This window comes from Gobius niger (genome assembly GCF_951799975.1).
Source record: "Gobius niger genome assembly, chromosome: 10".
NCBI classification, from domain to species: Eukaryota; Metazoa; Chordata; class Actinopteri; order Gobiiformes; family Gobiidae; genus Gobius; species Gobius niger.
In genome coordinates, this window is record NC_136861.1 from 25,881,514 (window position 1) to 25,900,075 (window position 18,562).

At 41.6% G+C, this 18,562-nt stretch overlaps 1 protein-coding gene across 1 annotated transcript; it reads right to left on the reverse strand.

Annotated features, from left to right (window-relative positions):
• Window positions 1-1,256: 1,256 nt before the first annotated feature.
• On the reverse strand, window positions 1,257-14,364 carry LOC306968510 (ral guanine nucleotide dissociation stimulator-like 1). The gene is made up of 17 exons (XM_079563893.1): window positions 14,002-14,364; window positions 11,433-11,704; window positions 10,856-10,900; window positions 10,234-10,433; window positions 9,966-10,123; window positions 9,634-9,882; window positions 9,379-9,482; window positions 8,611-8,695; window positions 7,742-7,813; window positions 5,979-6,065; window positions 5,615-5,647; window positions 5,347-5,468; window positions 4,247-4,336; window positions 3,793-3,913; window positions 3,175-3,456; window positions 2,187-2,301; window positions 1,257-2,098 (listed from the first exon to the last, which is right to left on the reverse strand). Exons 1-17 carry the CDS (start codon window positions 14,023-14,025, stop codon window positions 1,959-1,961), a joined length of 2,199 nt encoding a protein of 732 aa, XP_079420019.1. The 5' UTR covers window positions 14,026-14,364; the 3' UTR covers window positions 1,257-1,958.
• Between the last annotated feature and the right edge of the window lie 4,198 nt (window positions 14,365-18,562).

Sequence of the window (18,562 nt, forward strand, 5' to 3'; positions counted from 1 at the left end):
GATTAGAGGTGGGTCCGCACACGGTCTGAATGGTGGTGAATGACGCACAAAGTTGATACTATAACGCCTCACTGTGGTCATTCTGCCATTGCTGCCTCATGCACAGGATTACAGTCTGGAAAAAACTGAACTGCAGCTATCTAGTGACCTCTCGTGGCTAGATGTAAACATTTTAGCCAGGGAGTGTCAAAAAACAAACCAAACAGAAAGTTTCTCCCGGCTAAGATGTGGTGGTCAATAACAGGTCGTCTGGATATTGATTTGTACTTGTTGTTGTTTTTTTATTTTTCCTATCTTTGTACATTGTATTTACACAGTATCATGGTGAACAAAGGGCCAGCCATCATGTGGCCGAAGACAAGAGTTGAAAAGTGTTAAAACAATTTACATGTTAAATCTAACTACTGTAATTTAACATACATTAGCTATTTCCTTAAGACGATTAGATATTACACCGGGCAATAAAACAATCTTACGGACGAACTGGACTTTTTACATCACAACACTTGTGAAATGACTGATCTGATAAGTTAGCAGCAGAACAATTAAACGCCATTGTAAAGAAATTTCAAAAGTAAGCTTTATATTAAATCTGTATCAGAACATTGTACATATTTACATCCATTTACATTACAGTAGCACTCCTTCTAAGCGGCAAACACGGGGATTAAAGTGTACGAGGCTTCACAACATAGTGTACAAATAAGTGTCACAAATAATAAACACAGCTTTGTTTTGCCCCCATCTGTTTTCGTCATGTAGAGTGGAATGCCATCCCTCCTGTTGGTGCAAGTCAACAGGTATGCAACAAGTATGACAGTAGTGTGCAACGCAAGAGAAAACTGCAATGTTTTATCTTGTGCTGTGTGTGAAAATAACAATGCAGACAGTATATCTGTGCAGCAATCATTTAAAATGTAGGTATTAACAATTCACACAAAAATAGTATACAACTGTTCTATTTTTTTTATATTTTACACACGCAGCATTGTAACAAATGCCTTTAAAATGATCATGTGTACCTGGTTCATGGTTCGTGAGATTTCTCAAATATTTTTATCAAACAGAAACTGGTAGAATGTCAAAGTCTTCGCTCTGCCGTCAGATCTATCCCGTCAGATCTTGGAAGCTAAGCAGGAAGGGCCTGGTCGGTGCTTGGATGGGAGACTGTTTGGTAACACCAGGAACCCTGGGTGAATGTGGTGAGTGGTTAGTGGTGGTCGGAGGGGCCAATGGCACAAATTGGTTGCCTCACTTCCATCAGTCTATGCCAGGGCAGCTGTGGCTACAATGAATAATGACGACAGTGTGGCACTTTGAAAAACTTGGTAATGTAGGCTTGTAAAGCGCAATACAAGTATAATTTATTATTATTATCATACTCTGTCAGAAAAATGAACAAAGGTGTTTTTTAAATAATAATAATAATAATTAATATTCAATTAAAATTGGTGACATAAACATTATTTAATCAAATAAATATGCATTTATTTTTTTCAACATTTGTGTGTTTTCTGTTTGAAGATTCCTTTAAAAATAGTGATCAGCTCCTGTCGTCCAAATGACATAATCACTATAATAAATGCATCCCACAGAATTCATTGTAAAAGTTAAAGAGAAAGAGATGTTTTTTTTCATTAAGCCAGTGATTGCTGTTGAAGGCATTTTCATAGTTTCTCACGTTACATTGGCACCTTTCACTTCAAGTTCAAGGATATATATCCTCCTCTGACCCACTTCTCTTTTTAACTCAGTTAGCCACCGGCAATGTTGAAATGGCTTCTCAGGTTTCCATCTTCTGCAAGAAGGAGGTCAGTGAAGGCAGCACGTGCTGCCTTCAATATTTTGGGGCGTCCATCTTGGATCAAAACCACAGTCTTGAGTGCAAACTCTTAGTTTTTCAATCAAAAGTATTATAAAGTGCTTCTGCATTTAGTATGTGTAATCTGTCTGAGTTGCTACTTTGTACATCTTCCCAGGCTCCGAGTTGCACTTAGCGGTTTCTTCTGATCTTGTTCATATTTACGTAGAACAAAATCAAAGTTGGCAGTTGTGGACATTGCATAGAAGACATTAGCTTTGTCCGGTATGTGCAGCTCTGGGAATACAGCAGAGAAACATGACTTAGTTATGGTTTTACACATGTATTTGGCTTGTATCAATGAACATAGTGAATAGATGCTAACCTCTTTCCGAGGAGATAACCTGTGTTAACGTGAAATCAGCGCAGTTCATGTGCTCAAGATGATGTTTCTCCAGTGCTCTTCCAATCACTTGGGCAGTCTTGTCTTGGCTGGTCAACTGCAAAAAAATCAAGTTATTATTATGATAAATATCAACTGTTTTTGTTGTTTTTTTAATAAGGTGCAGGTATCTAAAGTGAACACTAGATGGAGTCAAGACCCGCACTATCCTGCAATTAGTACTTCTATACACTGAATTTCATCTCTAAACATTGTATCAGAACAGAGCTGGCTCCAGCCACTTTGGTGTCTTTGGCAGAACTGGGATTTGATTGATACCCTCCCTTGTTCTAATATAACTGCACGGTAGCGCAGCGGTTAGCGCCTCTGCTTCACAGCTAGAAGGTCCCGGGTTCGATTCCCACCAGGATGGGGCCTTTCTGTGTGGAGTTTGTATGTTCTCCCCGAGTCTGCGTAGGTTTCCTCCGGTTTCCCCTACCACTAAAAACATGTGCAATAGGTGAATCCTCCAGCCAGGTGATTCTGACCATCAGCCTGGCTCCACATCATGGAGATGGATTCCCGGGCGCGGCATTGCCGTCGACCACTGCTTCTTATTGGTTGCCCCAGCGGCATCGAAGGATGGGTTAAATGCAGAGGACAAATTTCCCTACGGGGACAATAAAGTATGCAAACAAATACTGTACTATGATACAATATAGTTGAACTGAAAACATGCAATTTGGTGCCCCTTCCAGTAGATGGTGCCCTGGGCCTAGATTTCTGCTTGCAGTATATTCTAAAATAATGCAAACACTACAATAGACTATTCCTCCTGCTCTGTTCTTCTGACAATGAACCTGGCTCAAGATCTGGAGATGGATTTGCTCTGTGGTCGGCCACTGCTCCTGACAAGTTGAAATGGACAAATGCCCCACAGGGGGCAACAAAGAACACCTTAAGGCTTTAACTTTAACTGTGGCATTCTTACCAGTATACTTTTGTACATGTTCCCATTGTTGTGGCCCAAGTCCACACTGATCCTTATGATGCAGGAGTCGGCCACTTGGCGATTGTAGACGGGCAACGACGTCATGGACACAGAGCGCTTGTGTGATCCCAAAGGAGTTTTAGGACGCGCCCCTCCACATTCTGAGGCAGGGGAACATAGGGAGTCCAACTGGGTGTCTGAGGAGGAGCAGGAGGGCAGTGGTGTGTGAGAAGGCATATCGCAGGAAAAGTCTGATTCACTGCTGCACGAGCTGGGATACGGCTGCAGGAAACACAAACACATTATGAAATCAAAGTTACGTTAAGCCAAAACTTTAATATCAAGATTTATTGTTAGAGTAAATCATAATATTTATTTCTAAAGTACATAACTAGCAAGTCTACTATCCTCCTTGTAAGCAAACGGCTTTAATTGATCAACCTTTAGTACACATTATGAAGGTTTCTGATTCCATTAACTGAATCTGCTGACTTTTATGGACGTCAGCGTGCTTCTGAGAATCACTTCAAAGTTCACTATTCTTGTGCTGATGCAGGCGAAACACAGTGGAGCGGAGATGAGGGCTAACAATAACAACACGTCCAGTGAAACTGTTACCTGGAGCTGGATGGAGTTTGGAGAGGATAGATCCTCCATTTCAGATCCACTGGAGCCAGAGGAGGACACACTGATCTGGTCTGGAGGCAGCTTTTTAGACCCGTCACTCATTGTACGGAGACTGCAGACAAAAGTGGACATGATGAGTCAAAATGCAGCAATGTCAATCTTTGGTGTAAAGTGTGTAGAGTGTTGGCAGACATTTACTCTCCACATTTTTAATCCAGAATGTGAAGAATAAAATGCTTTTGCATGATACATATTACAGAATATCCCTATTATATGATCAGTTAGAGATACGATTTGATCAATCATTGCTAAATCAACAGAATTGCAGTCCTCCCAAGTTCTGTTTTTGTCTTGACAATACAACAACATTTTTACTATGAACAAAAAAAATGTCCCCGGGGTTGTACATTATGTAAGTCGTGTTAAGCAGGCAAACAATCCTTACAAAGAGAGTTTCTTTGTGATGGAGCGGTGGCTCCAGGCGTTTGGTGAACTGAGGTCCACCGGTGGCTCCAGTTGTCTGGACAGTTCATAGCTGCAGCACAACACACATGATTATCAACACAATAGAGAAACACAGGGGCACTGTTCATGAAGTGAGCACGACTCCAGGCCTGCAGATTTAATGAGGGTAAAAGGTAGGAGTTTGTGATTGAATGTTATACATTGAAAGCCATAGAACGGCCATAGGGCAACAATAGCCAAAACAATTAAAAAAGTAGAGAAAAGAGCTGTGAAACAACTCCCATAGCTGCTGTGTCACTACTGGTAAATACCTAACATACTGAGTATTCTCCATTTGTTTAAAGCAGAACAAAGTAACTCATGCCCCTAGAGGCCATAAGCACCACTGCAGGTGTTTTGCAGTTTTTTACTCAGTAATTGTCTGTGAGAGTAAATACTACACTGACAGAAAATACAAAGAGAGAGAGGGATATTGTTCATCCAATAACACAATGGAGACATTTTTTCTCACTCAAACTTGGCCGTAAATACTGCTACAGTGGTGCTAGCTCGCAGTTAGCTTTGCCCATTAGCTTGTTAGCTTCTTCTTCGTGATTGCATGAGTGTGTATTGCGCCTCCGGGTCGGAACAGGGAAAGTTGCAATTGTGGTTTTCTGGACAGAGACACCAGGGGGAGACCCCCCAATCATCCCATTAACACTTGTATTACCCCCAGAAGGACAATGAAAAGGATGTATTAAAGTAAACAAGTTGATTGGTGCTGCTTTAATTAAACATACAAATAAAATATGAAGCAGTGTAATGACACAATCCAATCGATGTTGGGTACAAAATTTTAGTTGCGTATTTGTGTTAGGGATTAAAATTTGTAAACGTACTTGGGGTCAAGAAATGTAATTTTGTCGAGGCCAAGAATGTGCACGTATGATCATCTTGCAGCATCTTACTTGGACACATACTTGAAGGAGCGAAACCGAGTCAACACACCCTGAGTCAGTAACTGTATGGAATTCTGATCTTGTGAACATCAGATTGCGTAACCCACACTTGGAGCTATGTGACGTGCGTTTGTTTGCACACCTCTCCTGATCAGACAGCAGCTTGCGTCCCTCTATCCACGCTGTGATCTGGGGATGCTGGTGGAGGTTGTACAGAGAACAAGACGCCTGCAGCTGCCGAATCTGAGACAGGACCTCAAACTCCTGCACAAAGATCAAACGCAGCTTGTTAGCTTATTATAATGAGACAGACGTGTGGTCGCATGCAAGTCAATAAGAGTTTAGAACACAGAGTACGGTTTGGACATGTCGTACAAACAAATGGTTAAAATGTGCAAAAACACTCTTACCCGTCTTCGCTTCTCAAAGTTTATGAGACCGCCCTGTGAAACCAAACAAAGCACAAAATATTGTAAAACCTGGATACAAATGCTAACAAGCAGTTATATGTTTTATGTTTGATTACAATTTCGGTAACACCTTATTTAGCCATAATAAATGAGTTAACACTTAATTAATTATGAGCAATTCATTAGTTAAGTGTAACTACGCAACAATAAGTGAAGTGTATCCTGGAAAGGTACTGTATGTGACAGTATGTGGGAGTCACATCAAAATGATCCAAAATAATGCTGCTGATTCAAGCATCATCTCATAAATTTTAGCAACTCCTATAAGTTCCCCCAGCTCTGCGTAAATAGTGCTTTGTAATACCTCCACAGTGTCGGGCAGCGCCGTGTCCAGCATGGTCAGGATTGTCAGGTACGTGCCCAGGTACGGCACCACTCCAGAGGACGTGCTCTGCCAAAACAGGCCACATCAGCACATGTTACTCACAGGTGTGTCAAGCGTGTCCTAAATAACAATGTTTTGTACTGTTCAGGGTGAATCACAAGTCCCCATTAGCCTGACTGTGGTGGCTTCATGTTCTGTCCCCAGAGAATGAGCAGATGAGTCATAAAAGACAGTGGTCGGGGCTATTATTACCGACCCATATAATCCCGGGGATCATTGGAGACGTGTGGAGCTAAAGATAGGTTTGCTGGGCCACAGATCCTCCTCCCTCGCTTTGTGAATACAGCTCTCATGTGGCCTTTTTAGCATTCATGTGGCACTTTTTTCTTTCTTCAATATGCTTTCTCTAAAAGCTCCCTTTGGTACGACACAAGATCGTATTGCAAATGTGTTTCACAATTTGTCATGGCAACAAGCCGAGGTCGTCTTCTTTGGTCAATATATTTACATGTTACCAAAATGTAGTCAATAAATACATACAGTCACCATGTTTTCAGCTGCTAAGATACAAATAATAGGTTTAAAAATAATGAACCCATTTTAATTCTATATCAAGTAATAAGTTAAAGCACAAACATTCAACATAGAGCTGTACAAAAGCAATCGACTAGGCCTATAGGTGACCGTGTACAACCAGTTAATTAAGGATTCAATAATGCTTTGTTTTTATATATCTGAAGCACAAACACAGCTTCAAGAATAGCAATGTGTTGCACAATATAGCTATAGATAAAGGGATAGTCTGTGTAATTGCAAACTTTTCCTCCTTATTGGAACTGAAAGAATCTCTTCGTTCCTGTACACAGGACTGACAGGCCGTTTCACAGGAAGACCCAAGCCCGCAGTTAGCGTTGCCCGTGAGCCTGTTAGCTTCTTCTGTGATTCTATTAGTGTGTAATGGTGATTCCTACCCAGAGGCAGCGAAGTTGCAATTGTGGTTTTCGGGCCAGAGACACCAGGGGGAGATGAAAGACCCCCCCCAATCATCCCATTAACACTTGTATTACCCCCAGAGAGACAACGAAAAGGATTTATTAAAGTAAACAAGTTACTTAGTAGACTACTGCTTTAAATGTACAGACTATCTCTTTAATTAATTTCCTCTCAATGGCTTATTTTCCCCTCTTAACATGGAAAGTCTACTTGACATTTTATAAGCTCCTTTACAGGGCAGTCCCAGAGTGGCCGCTGGTGTGCATGTTTTTAGTGATACGGGTGACTGAAGGAAACATGGAGAGAACATGGAAACTTCACACAGAAGGGGGCATTTTTCAGGACAGGGGGTAAATAGCGGGTGCAAGCTGAAAAATAAAATGTGCTAGTTTGTGGGCATGGGAAATGAGAGAATGATGCACCAGCAAATAATGTATAAATGACTCGGCTGCTGATCCACTTTTGGACTTATTGCCAGTCCTTACAATTACAATGCAACCGAGGAATACATTTGATGAGAGTGTAGTGAGTTTGACATGTAACCTTTGAAGGATGTGAATATGTACATTTTTTTTTGTTTAGTAGTGCTAATAAACGGACGTGCACCAGTCTTTCACTCAGACCGTCAACTGTGCCACATCACATTGGATCATATTCCAGCTGTATTTATGAATGTGTCCTGGCAGCGTCTCAAGCTCTCGCTCGGTGAGTCAAACTGGGTTGAATTTTACCCCCGAAGCATGCCTCACCATCTGCCGGGAGATCGGACACCTCTTGGATATCTTTGGAGACACGCTATCCACGCTGGCCGGACTTCCCTCCTGCCACACAGAGCCAGAGTCAGCACACTTCACAGCGTCTCTATTGCACATTAACTCCACGGTTTGTTTATGAGAAGCCCGTGTTGTTGGAGAAAACGGATTACAAAAGCATGTCGGGGAGAGACTTGCGAAACACAGCACACATTAACCTGAGTGTCCGGTTTATAGGTTTTCTTGTTAAAAAGTAAAGGGATGTGTCAGTGCATGTTCTAATGAAGCGTGTGTGAGGACTCTACGCCACTAAAATGGAAAACGGAAAAAAACACACACACACACTCCTTTATTTGGGTCACGGCTTTTTTTTTGTCCTGGATTTGATATTGAAACATGAATCCCAAAACTGCTCCAGTTGAGAACCACGGGGATAAGCCTTAAACTACACCTGGATAAGTGAGTAATTGTATTTGAACAGCCAAAAACAAGCCCTTGTGGGACACGCCTACGTTACACAATGATAAAAAAGCAAAAAAAAGAAATCTGGCTGGGAGTTAGCGCTGTGATTTGTAAGATTGAGTTTGTGAAGAAAACTTAAAAATATGAGCTGAGATGTATTGTTGATTTAGTGCGGCTCTAGAGTATGCTTGTGACGCAGACGCCTGAAGGTGACTGAATGAAAGAGAACACGCTGTGCCTGAGGCCTTTAGTTTCCTATTAGGAGTCTCTTGAATGCATGTCACTGCAAACTGCAACCCGATTTTCTGTAACAAGTAAGTAAGTTCCTACTCGCTGGTGGGAGGTTAATTTGTAGCATCTCGGACAATGGCAGTCAATAGTGTGCACGTTTATAAGTCACTCACCACTTCTAGAAGCTCGCCTTTGCTCATAACACAGTTTTCGTCGGGGAAGGTTTCGCAGAGGTTTTCAAATGAGGCCATGCTGTCCCTGGAGACACAAACAACAAAATAATATGTCAAGTACAGTCCGTAGAGAAAGGAGGAGCGCGCCAAGGAATTAATCATACATTTAGCCTTATTATTAATAAATAAAGTTGTTACTTATTCAGCATTTGACCTTTCACCAGTTTTAGCGCCTTGGAAAAACTTTAAAAAAGTGACATGAATGCAGCCAAACAGGTGACAGAAAACTCGACAAAATAGCGCCGAAAAAGTGACGAAAAAGTGACAAAAAATCGACAAAAAAGTGACAAAAAAAGCAACAATGTGAGGAAAATGCTTAAATCAGTTTTTGCTTGGCTTTCAAATGAGGTGCTACCCTTGCCTAGAGGCTGTAAGCTCCATTCGAGAAGATTTTAGATTTGGATAAAGCAGAGCTCGAAAAAAAAACACTCTGTTAGGGTGGTGGTTTTACATGATAATAACACAGGTTTAACTGATACATTTGGTCACATGCTTTACGGTCTGGTCTTTATAGCTTCTGAGAGGTCTTCACCTTGTTTCCCTGACCATGACCTGACTCCAAACACAGTAGGTCACAAGGGAGGCAGACACTCCAGCTTTACAGCTACTGTTTGGGGGCCACTAAACGATCAGAGTTCAGCACCTCCATTAAAAACAGTTTATGTGGCACGACAATAAAGCTGTTAAAGCGCTATGACCTACACTCACCGGTTCACTGCAGCCCAGGACTTTCGCAGCCTGTAAACAGCATTGGATTGGAGCGCGGAGAGGATAGCCTTGAGGGAAGAGAAGTTTTTCAAGCGTCGGCATTCCTAAGAAACGGGATTTGCATTATTAGCTGTGCACATGTTACCACTAACCAATCAAAAATATTCTACTGTGAGCTTGAACAAAATGATGGACAGACAGTGCTTATATAGAGCTTACAGGTAAATAAAAGTACAATTGACTATCTGTGCCAACCTGTGCCACTCGGACCCACTTCTCGATGATCCTGGCCCTCTGTGTGGGCGTGGTGGGGGGTCGGCGTGGGCATGAGGGGCTGGAGTTGGCGTCTGTAAACGGGCAGAGCAGCGACAGCATGACCTGGTTGGTGACGGCGTTGAACTGGGCTATGGTGGCCCGGATGGTGGGAGACATGTTCTCCTTCTTGTCTCGCTGCGACCACACACAGCCAAGACACTGGTACGGCACCACTTTGACGAACAACGCCTGCGGGAATCAAAGTTAAATGAATTATTAAATGAATATATTCATTTAAGGCGCTTATGGAGGAAAGGTGGAATGGCACGTACGGCGTCTAGTCGAGTGAGTTGTTCGGCGATGGCGATGGTTGCGAAATCCATGACGTCGCTGAGGTCCAGAGAGCTTTCGCATCCGGAATCCTCATCAGTGGAGCAGTACTCAGCCTGGGCCAGCTCTAGTCGGGCTGGACTCACGTTGGCCTCGGCATCTAAAGAATGCAGAAAAAGTAGCAACCTATAAGAAATCTGATACTTTGCAAAGTCATCTTATTTTTGATCATTTTAGTATTCTGTTGATGATATTGTTAGCGCCGATCACCTTCTCTTTGGAACCTCCTGAGCAGCTCGTCCGCCTGCCCGGCCAGAGAGCAGAAGTTGGGCTGTGTGCGCACGCGCGAGTGCATGGCTGAGCTGATGTTCAGGTGGTCCAGCAGAAGCCTGAGCGCGGGGTGCAGAGGGGCGTCCCGGAAGTCATCGCTGTAGTCGTCCAGCCAGGTCTGCAGCAGGTTTAACAGAGGCCTGCACAAGATTAATCACACTTTAACTCTTTTGAAAACATGTTCAGCGCGAGACTTCCGGTGGCACGTGGACCCACTGTGAGTTCAGTGATGTTTAATGGGAACATAGAGCTGGTGGTGATCGAAAACTAACCCAAAAATGCAGGCTTTCAAATGATCTAAATCACTGCATTTTCCTTTATTGATTTATTTTCGTGCAAGCGTATCATTTCGGCAACTGTGTCTTCTTCAGCAACTTTAACCATGTTTGTTAAGATCACAGAAAAAACCTACTCACACTGCTAAATGTAGCTTTCTGTCAGATGAAGGGCAAGGCCTGAAACGTCCCATTTGACGCAATACGTACACATTTTTCCTGGGAGCTAACAGGCTGTGTGGATTCTTCTCTTCTTACAAACTCACAAGGTCTTCACAGTGTCTTACCTGTTGTAGTGGTTTGGATCGTCCAGATCTGCAGCTGCACTGTCTCTGCAATGAAACCAAGTGAAAACCAGGCAGAAATGAGAAAAAGAAACATAAACACACTGATCCAGCTATGGGTGCTTGGCTTTAATTATTATTTGTATGACCTGACTGGCGTTATTGTGAGGTGCCCACAGTCTGACTCACACAGAAGATAATGGTTGTTGTGGCAATGGCCTGGTAACAAGCACCCACTGAAGTGTAATTATGATCACATTAAAGTTGGAGGGCACGGTGCACTGACAGGGACGCTGTATTAGGAGAGACTATTTCAAGCTGCAAAACAGGCAGTTGCTAGTTTGAGCTGTATGTGGTGAAAGCTCAGAGTAAATATATTATCTAAGTTGTTTTTGTATTAGATGATGGTCAGTAAGGTGAAGGTGTAGTTGTCCTGATCAGTTCAAGAGCCACTCCATTGAGAGGCAGATTAAACCATTGCTGCATGTCCCCGTCAAACTACTGAACCGAAAACTATCCAAAATCAACATAATCGATCTGCACTCCTCTCCAGCCTCTGTCCTCTGGTGTGCGCTTGTACCTGAGGAACAGCAGCTCTATGACGGCGGATGCGGAGGTGAAGGTGCGGTAGGTGGACAGCAGGATCTTCCCATAGTCCTGGTCCTGGTTTTTGGGGTCCAGGAGGTGGTGGATCAGCTGGTTTAACGTGGCAGCCTTCAGGCGACGCACTCTACAGGTCCGGTACTGGACAAAGGCTGTGCACGGGGAAGAGGAGGGAACAGGCTCTCGACGCAGAGTCACCCCGTAGACCGCACCGTCCTCCATCTCCTCGCCCCACTCCTGCACTGGGTTCTGGAGGAGGTTAAAACAGTTAATTACTGTCACTGTATATTTTTCCAGCATGGCTTCAACTGGAGCCTTATCTCAGGTGTGCACAAACAGGTTTGCATTAAGAGATAGCACGGCCAAGTATCATGACGCACACGGCCGGTATCTTTTTGTTTTGCACGAAGACATAGATTTCTAAGAATTAATTTTGGCCATTGTCCAGATGAAAAGCCTCATCAGAAGCTTCAAAGAGTCTCTAACAAGCTGCATTTTACAAATGGAAATCATAGCTGAAATTCATGCACTTTTCTATTGTGCTCAGCGGCCGAGCTGTTTGATGTCACTTCACTGTCATGATCATCGGTGTCTGGAATATTCAATAGCACAAACAATCAGCAGAGGACGAGTGAATGGAAAATCAAGTTCATGCTTAGGGGACATGCAAATGAGTACGGAGAAAGACCCAGGCTGCTCACAGTATGTTTGCAACGTTAGAGCTATTAGGCACAATCTAATCAAATTGAAAATATCCAGCCTTCATGGGGTCTTCTTGTATTTCAAACCTGCCAGCCCTGTGGTTTTAGACCTTTCGATCTTTCAATCTTTTCCACAAGTGTTAACGCTCATGAACACTCACTTTGATGAAGCGCAAATCTAATCCCAATAAGTGAAGTTAAATTATTGAACAGATGTTTCCTTTGGAACAAGTTGCAGAGGTTCTGGGATTTAGAGTCACATTTTTTGGAAAGGGCAACAGTACATTTAACCATTATATTATATGGCAAAATAAATTATGACAAATGGGGATAATCCTTTGGCTGTGAAGGAAATCAAAAAAAAAAAATGAACACTTAAACATACATAAACGAGCCAGTAAGTAAAAGCCTTTCACTAAACCACTGGAAACTGTATTAGTTTTTAGATCTGTAGAAGTAATTACAAATATGTCACTTTGCCCTGGTAACTCCTTATGACCTTGGTGGTGACTGCTACAGCTCTCGAAGTGCTCATTCATCAGCTGTGAATGTAAGTGTACACACGCACACACACCTACACACAGACACACAGCGACTCCTTTTACACTTGTCTTGATCTGTAGCCACTTGCATCAGCTTCAAGTCCATGCATTTTTGCAGCATCTAGTGACAGTCTGAATCACACAAGCCCCATTGTCCAAGTGTTCAACAACACTGCGGGAAGACTCTGTTCATTGTGTCCCACTTTCTCTTGTTGTACCAAGCTGTGTTTAAATGTGATTGAGATATGTGTGGCTTTACTGTCTGTGTCGGTAAGATCATTGTATTCCCATTTGCTTTTTCACTGGCTGTATGTAAAAACACAGTTTTATTAAAGTGATTTTTTTTTTTTTTTTACCCAATACCCAGTAAGCCACATAGTGCAAAATGACCCATGATAGTCACTACTGATCCATGGATGACCACTGGCCCTTCAAAGCTCATCCATCTCCCCCAAAAATAGTCAAAAATATACATAGCCTACAATAAGTTAATGTTTTTACAGCGGATTTTTACACGTATCTACTTGCAAATAGCATCATATCATCAGTGTTGGGCATAATACTTTGAAATTGTATCTAGTTACTGAATACCGAATACTTGCCTTAAAATTTATTTTGTAACATGTTCCGTTACTTTGTCTAATCAGAGTACTGCATTCTGAATACTTTTAGAATACGTTCACAGTGATTGCCATTATATAGCTTATAATTATTATAACATGGTGTATAACTACAAAAATGAAGACTACGATTGTTGAAACACTTGTTATAAACTACCTTACCATTAATTAAGAACTCTTTAACTCTGTTGGCAAATGGAGCAGCAGATACAGCATCATGTGACACGTATCACATGTTTGTATGTAACAATTATATTATTTTTTTATTTTTATTTGACCTTTATTTCACCAGGAAAGTCCCACTGAAATTAAATTAGAATCTCTTTTTCAGGGAGTCCTGGCCCCAGAGGGAAACCTATAGTACATGTTTTATTTTTTTGCACAATGTTGTGCAATATGGAGCTTCATATTTGGAAAGTAACTGCATTCTAAATACTCTCAAATGAAAGTATAACTTTACCAGAATACAGTCACTCAAAATGCAGCATCCTACATGTATTTAGTTACTCCCCAACACTGCAGATCGTAACAGAAATTGTTCTTAACACTCTTGTCTACTTCTCTTCGTTGACTTGTTTAGAGAATCTAGTACAAAGCCTGAACAGTTTTAAATGATACTTAGGCAATAACTTAATTGACACCAAGCGCCTCATAAAAGCCACAGATCCTCATGTGCGACTCACCATAGTCAGCTCCCATTTCCCCATTGCGGCTTATGGAGTTCTTTCCATCTCGTCGAGAATGTTTAGCCGAAAAAATACACTTTAAAAAAAAAGAAGAAGCTCCGAACTTTTAATTTAAGGCTGCATCTTAACTATATAAAGTTTTCTCTGTATATTTCTGAGCTGGCTACATGCACGCGCCTGAAGTTAGAAAAGTGTTTAGGAAATCGCGCTCAGCTACATTTGCTCCCCGTTAACAAAAACAAAGCGCTGGTTCCGGGGCTCGGATGTCCGCATGTGAACTTGCTGTGGCCGTGCTGACTTGATGGAAAAAGTGTGGATACCCGCGGAGAAGTTTCCCCCACGGACGCGGCGCAGGAGACGGCGACACTGCGCGTTTTATGGAGTGGGAGGGACGCGCTGCGCACTGGGGGGAGGAGGAGGAGGAGGAGGAGGAGGAGGAGGAGGAGGAGGAGGAGGAGGAGGAGGAGGAGGAGGAGGAGGAGGACACAGGCACGAATCAAACGGTGATTATTGAAATGGAGGAGAGAAGCATATTGTGTTATGGAGGAGGTAAATTCAGCTTTTGACACGTTTCTACTGTATATAGTTTCACAATGGTTTATAACAGACGTGGCAAAGGGAATAAGTGAGGTGACCTAACCTCGGATACTTTGGCACAGTGGGGGACTAAGCCTAAGCCAATGAAATATTAGTCTACGCTTTTTTCCCCCCTTTTTTCCTGGGCTCTATGTTTAATATAGCTGTTTTTGTAGGAAGAGGTCTGTTTTAGGCTTTCATATAAAGTAAAAAATAAAATAGCATTATAGGTTCAACAGTTTCATTGATATTTTAAATTCTGTTTTTCAAACTTCTCTCCTTACACTAGTTATATTTTCAGGTAATATGTCAGAAGAAGCACAACCTGCTGCATCAAGATTTTTACAGATTTTTATTCTCTGATTTTTGATTGACTGGGCAGTTTCGTGCTTCTTTGTGTAATTGATTAACTTTTGTCTATGGCCATCATGGGAGAGAATGATGAGACACTTATGTAACTTATATGAGACACTGGACTAGGCTGAGCAGGACAAGGCGGCGGCTGCTGCTCTCACTGTAACCCAACAGTGAATGTTCCAATCCATCATCATTGTCTCGACTATTATAATTATGAATGTGAACCAAAACGAGTCAGTGGGAATCTGACACAGTTATTATAAGGTGTTCTCATTAGTGCTTACTGAAGATGGTTGGATCGAGATAAACAAATGGGTCATTGGCCAGGCCTTGCCATTCTGTTCAGTATCCGCCAAAGTGCAGCACAACAACACCACAACAACACCACAGCCTGGGGGGAAAGCTCTCCACAATCAGGGAGTCAGAGGATTGTACACAAATAAAGTGTATATATAGATTATACTGAGTTTAGATATGGAAAGGTCACAACATCCACACCAGCCTGTGCTCAAACACAAATGCACAGAGAGCCATTGACAGACTGTATCAGGATAAAGAAAACACACTTTTAAAAGGTGGCAGAAAACGTGGCCAAAGTGACAAGTGTTCATGTGACTCATGTGATTAAATGTTTCTGCACAGATACTGGATCATGGGAAGGGCATTCCAGTGCACTTGTCATGCATGCCCAGCATAGGAACAAAGCGGGCACTAAACGCAAACAAACCAGTCAGCTGTATAAAACTGGGTTTCATCTGTATTATTTATGTGCTTCCACATTGTGTAATTTATCTAATTTCTGTTTACCTCAAGCTGACAAAGTCATTTTCCCACATTCTCACAAAGTGCAAAATCCGCTGTTTATGTTTCCAGTGATTTGATGTGGCACAAAACATTTCCCATAAAAGAGCTCACCTATTGCCGTTTATTTGACTCATCCACAGTTCATAAAACATTGTCTTTGTCTTCTCGTGTGAACAGTCCAGCCCCCACACGTCGACTTTCACTGCACAACTCATGATGTTTGTTATGTTTCGAGGTTGCCTAATACTGTATTACACTTGTGGATCAGATTGAACCCTGAGGAGCATACAGCATACAAAGGTGCGGTTATTCCTTTAGATGTTGTCAATAGAAATGGTGTCATGTATCATATAGCCCTCGCTGTAAATATGAGCCTCTACAGTCAACATGTCACTGGGTATTGTCTGGGAATGTTTTGCTTTTATGTGCGATTTATGATGCTGTACATACTGGTGTTATAGTGCATATCATTTTTAACATTTGACATGACACTTATATAAGGTCAGCTCGGTTTAAATGGAGACACGGGACATCCTGTAGCTTTAAAACAAGTTTACTTAGTCCGTGGTCAGCAATATTTAGTCGGACTGTTCGTTGCAGTTAGTGAGTTAGTAGTAATTCATGTTGTTTCCAAGCATGCAGTGTTACAGCTGCAGGCGTTATGCTCATCTTGCTCAGATGGCGGTGACACATTCTTAATAATTCTATGCTAAATAGTAACTTTTGATGTTAATTAATTTCTGCTGGTTAACCTGTCTTGAGCAGTAGGCAAAGAAAGTTAGATGGTTTCTTACTATGAACTGTTGGAACATGGTATTCTGCCTAATTATCTAGTTGCATAGAGTAGTTGCATCCTCATAAATGCATGTCTAAAGTCCTTGAGGTGTTGAGAATCCCAGTGATGTGTTGAGCAGAGGAATTCGAAGGCTCCAGAAGAGGCCTGACTGTGAGAGGTCACAGCCGCGACATGGAATGTGGACTGACAGTTCTTTATCGACAAAGTACAACAAATACACGTCGCTCATCAGCCATACCCGCCAGCTCCGACATACAGGAGGGAGCACACATCTTACATGAACCCACAACAGATTTATTTATTATTTATTAGTAGTGGAATGTGTTTTGTTCTTTGGTATATTGCAAAAGCAGACAAATGTGAACAGAAGAACATCTAATCATGAAAGTTATCAACAGTGAACGGTTATTTACATTATTGTGACATTATTGCTTCTATGCTTCTAAGTTATAACCTGAAGAATTTGGATATTATAAATGCACTAATTGATTTTCATGTCAACAGCTTCACTTTGCGGCATGACTGTATGCGATGATTGCGCTGCGCTCCTATGTGTGTACCTGGAGTACCTGGCCCAGAGGGATACATGTAGGAGTAGCAGGGTTAGTGTTTTTGTGGGATTTAGGGTTATGGTTATAGGTTAGGGTTTGCTGCGCTGAGAGGGGTGGGGGCCTACAATTCTGTTTAAACCCCGGGGCTTATGGGTACATTAAGGCGGGCCTGGCTGCATGTGTTCCTCTGTTTCATTGTTTCCGACACCAGTTTACAAAACCAATACATGAACAATACTTTTTTTGATACCTATACTAAAATAATTGTCATCTAGAACCATAAGTAGTTGTCATCTAGAACAATAATGTTAATTTATTGCATAAAACTATTATTTAAAAAAAAATGTATAGTTGATTTGAGCTGAAACAATCATGTGACTTCCTTTATGCTGTACTAGGACCAACACCATCAAAACTTGGGCTCTAAACATACACTGTTTTTTCTGTACGTTCTTTCTTTGTTTTTATACCTGTAGTAATATATCTCGGAAAAGATCAGGATGCGCATCAGTGTTAATTTCGTCGACTAAAATATTTAGTCTTAATTTTAGTCAAAGTGTTATTTTTGACGACTAAAATTGGACTAAAACTAAATTAAAAGTTTTTCATGAGACTAAAACTATGACTAAAATGTCCAGATATTTTAGTCGACTAAAATGAGACTAAATAAAAATCAAAGGGAGAGACTAAAATCATCCAAACTTCTATTGACCGTCTGAAAGAGCCTCAGATCATGTAAATTCACTGCCAAGGATCAGCTCTGAGCTTTGTTCATGTGGAGCAGCTCCATGAAGCAGAGGAACTAGATTAAATATGATTATAATTAATATTATCAATGCAAAGTCGACTAAATTAGTCTTAAATTTAGTCGACTAAAATTACTTGCAATTTTAGTCGACTAAAACTAGACTAAAATTGAAGATTTTTTTTGACTAAAACTAGACTAAAATCGAATTACATTTTCGTCAAAAGACTAAGACTAAAACTAAATTAAAATGCGCTGTATATATGTATGTCAAAATTAACACTGATGCGCATCATACCACTATTTTGCGCAGACACGTAGAACTGTCCCTAATACATTGCTCTGAACCACCACAGGTATGACATTGTTAAGCCTGACCTTGGGAAAACAGCTCGACCAAGGCTATCAATGTGAGGCATTTGGTGTAAAGTCTATTCAAACCTAATAAAATATGTACAAAATAAAACTCATCCTTTCTACAAGAAATAGCAGAAATGTTGGACAGGATTTTTGAGTGTTGCCTTGGTCTTGGTTGCCCAGATCAAGTGCACGTTTCACTGTCAAGGACTGTTCTGTGGACTGCATGGTGACACAGCTTCCCGCTACCAAGTTGTTCTCCATGGAAACGTCAGCCAGGGCAATAAACACTTAAAGAAACACTGTATGACGCAAATAAAGCAGTGTCCTTTCGTCGTTTCAGAGCTGAAGGGCAACTTGACTTCAGAAGGC

Excerpts from the sequence above, each read along its gene's own strand:
- LOC306968510 (XM_079563893.1), bottom strand. The coding sequence starts at position 14,025 with ATGGGGAAATGGGAGCTGACTATG. Across the intron at positions 3,457-3,792 it reads CAAACTCCATCCAGCTCCAG|CCGTATCCCAGCTCGTGCAG; the intron begins GTAACAGTTTCA and ends TGTTTCCTGCAG. Across the intron at positions 2,302-3,174 it reads ACATGTACAAAAGTATACTG|TTGACCAGCCAAGACAAGAC; the intron begins GTAAGAATGCCA and ends ATTTTTTTGCAG.